The sequence below is a fragment of the Echeneis naucrates genome, chromosome 15 (assembly GCF_900963305.1).
Source record: "Echeneis naucrates chromosome 15, fEcheNa1.1, whole genome shotgun sequence".
Taxonomy (NCBI): domain Eukaryota; kingdom Metazoa; phylum Chordata; class Actinopteri; order Carangiformes; family Echeneidae; genus Echeneis; species Echeneis naucrates.
The window spans coordinates 167,271-175,955 of NC_042525.1; the positions used below are offsets into that span (position 1 = coordinate 167,271).

At 51.1% G+C, this 8,685-nt stretch overlaps 1 protein-coding gene and 1 long non-coding RNA gene across 2 annotated transcripts; one reads left to right on the forward strand and one right to left on the reverse strand.

The window, feature by feature from the left end:
- Positions 1–57: 57 nt before the first annotated feature.
- Positions 58–4,152, forward strand: LOC115055127 (uncharacterized). The gene is made up of 3 exons (XR_003841658.1): positions 58–3,439; positions 3,557–3,755; positions 3,875–4,152. It is a non-coding gene; the product is annotated as an uncharacterized LOC115055127 (long non-coding RNA).
- Positions 4,153–6,594: 2,442 nt separating this feature from the next.
- chchd1 (coiled-coil-helix-coiled-coil-helix domain containing 1) lies at positions 6,595–8,645 on the reverse strand. Its single transcript, XM_029520979.1, has 3 exons — positions 8,219–8,645; positions 7,600–7,718; positions 6,595–7,205 (listed from the first exon to the last, which is right to left on the reverse strand). Exons 1-3 carry the CDS (start codon positions 8,355–8,357, stop codon positions 7,095–7,097), a joined length of 369 nt encoding a protein of 122 aa, XP_029376839.1. The 5' UTR covers positions 8,358–8,645; the 3' UTR covers positions 6,595–7,094.
- Between the last annotated feature and the right edge of the window lie 40 nt (positions 8,646–8,685).

Below are 8,685 nucleotides of genomic sequence, written 5' to 3' on the forward strand. Positions count from 1 at the left end.
TCCGGCTGCCGGCTCAGCTCGGCCGCGGCCCGGGTTCCACTCCGCGGCCAGGTGAGGTGGGGCCGAGCCGGGACACCTGAGCCCAGCGGCCCGGTGGAATAATTACTGAAGGAGTCTCCGGACTCACATTCTGAAGCGCTCAGGAACTGTCAAAGTTTAGGTAACAAAAACGCCTTTTAACAATCAAACGGTGTTTACCAAATTTAATTTGAATAAAAACGAATAACTACGAATAAATTAGATGATAAACTTTGATTTCTGTTCAGACTGGGATGAAATATCAAATTATTTATTTCGGTTCAGATTCAACAAAACATTTGATGAATTCTACCAGTCGAACATCAACGTTTACATTTCTGAATGTTGGATACGTAATTCATCCAACACTGGACAACACACACGGACACACACAGATACACGTTTACACTAAGCAGCTGAAGCACAACACTGGAGGGACTCAACGAGGATCAGATCCAGAACACAGACCCTAACTGAACTGAGATTTTATTAAAGCAATAACATATAAAAACAAATGGCTTCAACTTAGTTCAGAGCCAACAAGCTGCTGCATGATGAGACTTTGTGGTCCAGTCCTGTGGACCATGTCATCTGTCTGGTCTGTGAAGGTGAAGGTTCTGGAAATACAAGTTAGCGGGGATGATTTTCAATGACAACAACAAAACAGAAGCGAACCAAGACACATGAAATGCTCACACACTCACTGTGGCCCTGACCACAGACTCCTGACTCCAGACTCTGTGGACACCTGACTAAGGGCCCCTGGATCAAGGTTCTTGCTGCTTGTGATCAATTCTTAAATGGATCACTAAATCACTTTTTGACAGAAATACATTTTGTAAGAGTGACATCATTAGTGGTTAGTCATGAGGTGACCATGTAACATAATCTCGCAATTGCGCAATTTTGGTCGCAAATACCTTACAAAGCCCTGAACATGCATTTCTATGTGGCCTCCCAGTAGAGTCTGTGGTGAGAGGAGGGAGAGACTGGACATGGGCCTCCTCCTCTGACCAGGTGTCCTGGACCAGGCTCAGGGGCCTCCTCCCTGAACTATCAGGCCTTGTAGGGTTTGTTGATGACTTTGTTGATCCATTGCAGGAACCTGCTAACACGAGTGTACACCCCAGGGAAGGAGGGGTTCCCACAGCCATGTCCCCATGAGATGACTCCAGTCAGCACCCAGCGCCCCCCCTCCCCCTGGCAGACCAATGGACCCCCACTGTCACCCTGGCAACTGTCCACCCGGTGGCGCTCTGACAGGCTGCCGGCACACAGCATGCGGCTGGTGAAACGCTTGCCATAACGCTTCTTACACTTCCAGGCCGGGAGGAGGGGGACCCAGGCCTGCAGCAGAGTCCGGGGATACTCAGAGTCTGAGGGGGATGAGAGAGACAGGCAGGTCAGGCCGGTTCAGATCAGATGAACCAGATCAGTCTGGTCTTTTTACCTGTGACGCCCCAACCGGTGATGATGCAAGCAGCAGGCTTCCTCTCCCTCTGGTTCCCCGGCTCTGGAAGACACACTGTGCCGGTGTGAGGGTTGAACGCCACACACTCACCCTCTGTGCCCTTGAGCCTCAGGAGGGCAATATCGTATTCCCAGCCCTGACTCTGATACTTTCTGTGGACAACAATGCGCTCAGGGGACAAGGTGCGTTCAAAGTCATCCTGCTCCTCGGTGTGGTAGTCACCCAGGCGCAGCATGTAGCGAGTGGGGTCTCTGCCGAACCTAGAGGAGCAGAATCACAACCTGGGCTAAAACCTTCAACAGGTGAAGGACTCAATTTAACAGACTCATTTTAGAGTTCCCACCATCAGGGGGAGCTGCTTCCTACCTCTTGAAGCAGTGGGCAGCTGTCACCACCCAGCAGGAGCTGATAAGGGATGCTCCACACAGAGGGTGGTTTCCTCTGGCCTGGGACCTGAGCCACAGGGACACCTGCCAGGGCCACTCCCCCCTGAGATCACATTACACATGACACTGACAGGACCACAGGTGGAAACCCAACGGTCCCGAGGTTTTCCTCATGGTTTTCATTGGGTGTTAAATGTATTAAAGCAAGAGTGGTAGTGTGAGGTCACTGACCTCAGTGATTTATCTCCTCCGATGATTCTTCGTCGACGGCCCTGGTTATTGATTCTCAGGCCACAGGTCGTTTTTGCAGCCTCGTCTTTCAAGGGGTCAACAGTGTAATCACAAATGACACTGGCATCCTCGCTGTGGCGACAGTCATGTTGATTCGCAAATGCACACTGGCCCAAGGATGTCTCTGAGCCAAAGCATCGAACGTTATCCAGATGGATAGGCCCCAGGCCTTCACCGAAGTATGCCATGGACCGAGCTTTAGCTGTCCCGCTGAGATTTGACGCACAGACAGGAAATACGGGACACAGACATATCAACAGAGACATTAGGTACCATACTCCTGGTTCTCCTTTGAGGTGAACCTTAGCCCTGATGTCAGATGTGATGTCACACTGACCTGAATCCCAGCTGTTTGCAAACGACGGCAGCGTTGATATCGTTCCAGCCATCATCACATATGCTCCCCCATCGGCCGTTGATGAAAACCTCCACCCTGCCTTCAGCCCTGGTCTCACCTGACACTAGACGCAGAAGGGGGCCTGCAACACAGTCACTGATCAGTGCCAGGGGGTCACAAGGACATAGTCTGCAGCCCGAAGGTGTGACTCACCAGCAGGGGGCCGCAGGCCTGGCATCCCTGCCCCCCTCCTCTCACACCGCACCCCCACATCCTCGCTGTGGGAGCAGTCATGTTGACCCCACCCAGAGTGGGAACAGTCCAGTAACCTGACCTCTGACCCCTGACACTGCACCTCGTCCAGCAGAATCGGGCCCTGCCCCTCCTCAAATGACCCATCCGGGGCCACCTCCGCCCGGCCCCTGAAAGAGACGGAGACAGCCTCTGACAATGCAACACAACACACCAGGGATCTGTGGTACTTCTTCATCACCATAATTATCGTTATCAGTTCCACACTGACCTGAAACCCAATTGTCGACACACCACTTGTGCGTTGAGCTCGGTCCAGTTGTCGTCACACACAGAGCCCCAGGCCCCCTGATGGTAAATCTCCACACGGCCCTCACTCCAACTGTTGGCCCCGACCAGGCGCACTGCTCCATCTACACGCAGACACACACTGATAGTTTGTGTGTGTCTGAACTGTGTGGTTCTGTGTATCTGATCTCTGTGGGGTTTTTTTTCTGACCTGTGTATGGGTTACAGGACACCCCAGCATCTTCTCTGTGGTCACAGTTGTGCATCTCCCAGCTGTTGTGTGAACATTCCTCCAGAGAGAGTTCGTTTCCTGAACACTGGACCTGGTCCAGCAGGATGGGACCAGAACCCTGACCATAGTGGGCCAAGTTCCAGGCCTTGGCCACACCCCTGAAGGTCAGTTACACACCTTGATGTTGGTGATGGTCACAAATTGTTGTGCCTTTACACAGCACACACAACATGTGAAAATTACCCAACATGCATCCATGTCAATGTGAGGTCTCACCCCAGGCCCAGCTGTCGACACACCACATCAGCATCAGTGTCATCCCATTGGTTGTCGCAGACAGTCCCCCACCTGCCTCTGTAGTACACCTCCACCCGGCCCTCAAAATCCTCCAGACCGTCCACCAGCCTTAGAGGGACACCTGACAAAAAAAGGGGCGACTGGTTTCAGACCTGCTCTATGACGATGAAGATCAATAATCAAGTCAGTTCATTGACCAGTAATGAACCATGGTGGCTCTAACCCACCTCAGTCAACGGTGATGTGTTCTGGTTCTGGTCTGTGACACATGTTCTGTGCCTGTTTCTCACCTTCCGGTTTAGCACAGACCATGCCTGCTTCGTTGCCATGGGAACAGTCACCGCTGACAAACTTCCGGCTCCGGCACTCGAGGAGTGATTTCTCATTTCCCCGGCAACTCAGACGCTCATAGTGGAAGACAGATCCTGGACTGAAGTAGGAATGCTGCAGGGCTGTCCCGATTTCACTGCACATGTGGCACAGAGCAAGGTCACCACTAAGCTTTAAGGCTGAGGTGGAGAAGTGGGTGGAGCTCCAGGCCATCATCATGAGATGACCAGGTCATAATGCAATGATACATGATACAAAAGCTGTCTCTAATAAAATGATATCATTACAGTTACAGCACTTCCTTTTCTGAACCTCAGCCTTCTGTGGTAGCTAATCCCTGTCAGCTCTGGTGTATTTTTGTGTGTCTGTGTGTGTCTCACCCCAGTCCAAGTTGTCTACATATGACAGTGGCGTCCCGGTCTGTCCAGTGTGTGTCACAAACCGCCCCCCACTTGTGGTTCAGATAAATTTCGACACGTCCACTGTTTCCTGAGGCCCCTCCCACCAGCCTGACTGCACCTGCAAAGAACACAGGAAGAAAAGCTGTTCTCATGGTGACAGTTAGCAGGCCCAGCTCACTCAAAGCTGCCCGCCTGGCTCACCCTGGTGGCAGTCACAGTAGGCCCAACTGACAGCACCGGACTGCTCCCTGAAGAAGCACCAGGGTGTGTCGTCCTGGTCTGGACTCCGGCAGTGGTTGTGGTCCCCAAGGCCTCGGCCCGGATGCTGCCTCAGGTAGTCTGGGAAGTCGGTCCACTTCAGACAGGGGGAGCCCGAGTCTGTGTGGGACACGGAACCATTATAGTGTCCCTGGTCCTCGAGGTCTGGACAAGGGGGAGGGGCTGAAGAGACACAGTCATGTAACGTGAACAACTGAACAATCAGCTTCAACCTCATAACCTTTCATAAAAGACCATCCTCACATCACAACACTGTGTGTGATCCTACACTGTGGTGACACACTGAACACAACAACACACTGTGTGGATAGACTCACCTGCTCTCTGCTGAGCATCCAAGGCCCCGCCCCCACACACCTGAGGAGCAAAAACACTTTTATTATCAAACCTACAAGAGGAGCTCACAGGGAGGACAGGTGACAGGTCAGAGTGAAAGAGGGGAGCGGGGAGGTATACGCCCCGATGGACGCATCAGTAAGTCTAGACTTGCTGACCTGGAAAAGACCAAATAATGAAGAGTGTGAAGAACTCTTAACCAGAGACTAAGACAAAGACCAGGGTCCAGGTCCAAGTCCTGACCAGGTCACAGCTTCTGTCTGGTTCTGGTCCAGTTTGATATGTCACTGAGGTTAATACAGTTTTTGAGGTTTTAGGATGCGATTACGTCATCAGCAGCTTGTTGACTTAGAGCGCAGATCATAACTTGTAAAAGCTGAGGATCTGGGGCCTTGGGGGGGGGGGGGGGGGGGCAGCCAGACCAGCACATCCTGCAGGAGGGGCAAGATTATTGCCCCTCCTCCAACATGTGTGCCCAACCATCCGGTAATAATTAGTGTGCAGAATTAACTACATAAACATAAAAAAATGCAATAATAATAAAATAAAAACTGATGACGTCACAGTGAAACCCACCGTCACAAGCTGAACAGCGGGAACATGCGAGACCGGGTCCAGGTCCAGATCCTCATCCAGAGATGGACGTGCGGACTCTGCGCAGCTGGACAGACTAGGTTCCGAAAAAAATCAACTAAATCCTCAAATTGCGACAGAGACCTGAACCGGGTTCAGTCACAGCCCTCTTACCTCGGCTGGGACGAAGATGACCAGCACCGGAATCAAGACTGGGATTAGGCACCGGGGCACGACTTTAGTCCCGTCCATCCTGCCGGGACCATGTCCTCCACACTCCGGCTGCCCCTCCCCGTCCGACCGAAGGAACTGACGGGAGACGCTCAAACACCGGCTCCGTGGTCTGGACCCGGCCCAAGTCCGCTCCAGAGCTAAAAATGATGCGCTGCTGAACAGACTGACCAAAAACTCTCTGACGCCTACCTGGAGTGTGCACACACACACACACACACACACACACACACAGCTGCTTCTTCAGGGCGTGGCCACTTGCGTCATTAGGGATGACTCCTCCCACCACCCTGATCGATGACAGTGTTCAGAGGTTAAGAGCAGCAGAGAAGTGAAAAGTCCTGAGGTCCTTGAAGGCCCAGACTGGTTTCAGGACCCGGTCTGGGACTTCATCACTGACTAGAAACCTGATGGACTGGTCCTTGTGAACATTGATGTAGACCATGTGCTGGGTAGCTCAGCTCAGTAATGGGGTTAGTGTCGGCAGGCCGACTTGTTTACAGACCTGAGTTGTATTTAGGTCCTGAGTCGGGATTTATCCTCAGCAGGACCAGGGTCATGTTTCACATGTGACCAGTTTAGACCCCGTAGTCTGAAGTGGGCTCTGGTCTAAGGTGGGAAGGAGGAGGACTGATATTGTGATGGTGTTTCCTCTGTGCTCCAGACATTTGGGAGGAAGTGATAAGGAGGGCGCGGCTAGGCCTGTAATGGCAGCTGATAACCAGGGACACCGCTCCACATTATGACAATGGTGGGGGGGGCAAACACAACATAAAGTACATCCTGTTCTTCAGACACAACAAGAAGCACCATTAACACAGTTGGATATTCTGAAGCAGCTGAGGAAAGAATGACTCATTCAGACATTTGTTCATGTGGGATGTACTGAGTGAAGGAGCCTTCACTTCTCATTGTCTAATTTTATTTAAATTGTCACAAACAAACAAACAAACATCAACAAACATCAGAACAGCATTTTTTCATCAATTTAATTACTTTCCAGGGCCTTTGAGGCTCTTTCCTCCATGCATTGCATTCTGGGATACATTGGATGATGTGAGTCCAGATCCACCAAAGAGCTGCAACTCTGTCTGTGATTGGCTGATGTTTAACCAGCGCCTGGCAACAGTGATAAGTCACTGCAGTGCTCAGTCATAATGGAAGACAAGCCGTGAAACCCAAGAAGAATAATTCCATCAGGTCTCCACTCTGCTAAATTAAGTCCAGACGAGATGGGGTCAGACCAGGAGACGAGCAGGAAATCACATCAACCAGAGGAGACAAAGTTGCCAAGGACACCAGCTCATGACTGTAAATTGACGAAGGTCCTGACTGAGATGTGTGTGTGGTCCAGCCTCAATCCAGCCTAAGCCTAGATCTCAGAGCACAGGTTGGGGTATCTCTTCAGGAGGGTGGTGGCCTGTTTTGGGGGCAGACGTCCTGCCTGAGAGCTGATCTCATCTGATTTATTCTTCAGTGCAGCCTGGGGAAGAAGAAGGTGATTGGTTAGAATGGCTGACAGTGATTTGTATTCTTGAAGATGTAGGAAAGTAAAAACTGCTGACACTGGATGTTGGAGACAAAACGAAGCGGATCTGCAGGCTGAAGGAAAACTAACTTTGCTTCATCAACAGGAAACAGCAGAAGACTTTGCAGCACAGATGTGCTGAGAGAGAAAGAATAGATTTTGTTGTGTCTCCTGCCAGAAAGCAGCTGGACTGTGTTGGTTCCTCTAATCACTCACTGAACTCACAGCTGAGTTTATTTTATCTGATCAAAACATTCTGCATACCCTGGGTGGGGGAGGGAGTATAACATAACAATGATGTTGTAGTTCACATTTGAGACAGATTTGAGTGTGACGGACATGGACTCACCTGAGCCTTTTCCACGCAGGAGTAGAAGCTGTTCATCTCAGTGGAGCACAGACTGTCCACAAAGTTGTTCTGCTTCCAGCACGCCATGAGGACAGACATCTCTGTGACACATGTGGCCTCTGAGGAGGAGAGGTTTCTTTTTAATCCTGACGACTCCACAAAAATCAGCAACGGTCTTAATGTCTGTCACTAATTACACATCTGGAGCTAAGTCTCCAATCTGCAGGAGACAGTGGCACACTTAATTTCTGTTCAAACTCCACACAGTTTCAGAACTCCAGCCCCGAGAACAGAAACACTGCTGGGTCTTTTAATGGGCTTTTATTTAGAAAACTCCAAGGTTGTGCTGTAGTCTGGGGGACAGGAGCTGATTAGTCCCAACAGCATGTAGACTTAATCAGACGGCATCAGTGAAAACAAAGCTGGAGTGGTTAAGTTCAGAGTTAGAGCTCGATCGCTCACTCACTCACTCACTCACACACACACACACACACACACACACACAGACAGAGACAGACAGACACACACACACACACACAGACACAGACACAGACAGACAGACAGACAGACAGACACACACACACACACACACACACACACACACACACACACAGTGTACCTCCTTTCTTGACCTTCCTGTTGGCCACCTCGTCCCTTAGGGCCAGAGTCCTGGACGGTTTCAGGACCGGTTTTCCGTCCCGCCTGCTTAGCAGTCTCCCGACCTTTTCCTGGAAGGAGACGCCTCCCTGCGCCGCCATGTTGCTCCCGACGTCAACTGATGCGAACGAGGGACGGCGGGCAGAGCTGAGTTTGAAGAAGAAGAAGAAGAAGAAGACGCAGCTCACCTGAACGTTTCACCGGGCTTGGCCGTACAGCGCCATGTTGCCCGTAAAACGTAACGTTCACTGTCGTAAAACCGGGAGATTTATTCCCCCTCGCACTTTCCCCGGCTCCTCACGGTCACAGAAACAAACACGGTCCGCAGATCTTCCCCCACCTCCCCATTAAAAAGACCATTTAAGACAAAGCGGGAGAAATTAACTTTTTTCACACCACTTCCGGTCTCCGTCACGGTCTCGCGATATC

Excerpts from the sequence above, each read along its gene's own strand:
- chchd1 (XM_029520979.1), bottom strand. The coding sequence starts at position 8,357 with ATGGCGGCGCAGGGAGGCGTCTCCTTCCAGGAAAAGGTCGGGAGACTG. Across the intron at positions 7,719-8,218 it reads CAGGAAGGTCAAGAAAGGAG|AGGCCACATGTGTCACAGAG; the intron begins GTACACTGTGTG and ends TCTCCTCCTCAG. Across the intron at positions 7,206-7,599 it reads CCTGCGTGGAAAAGGCTCAG|GCTGCACTGAAGAATAAATC; the intron begins GTGAGTCCATGT and ends CTTCTTCCCCAG.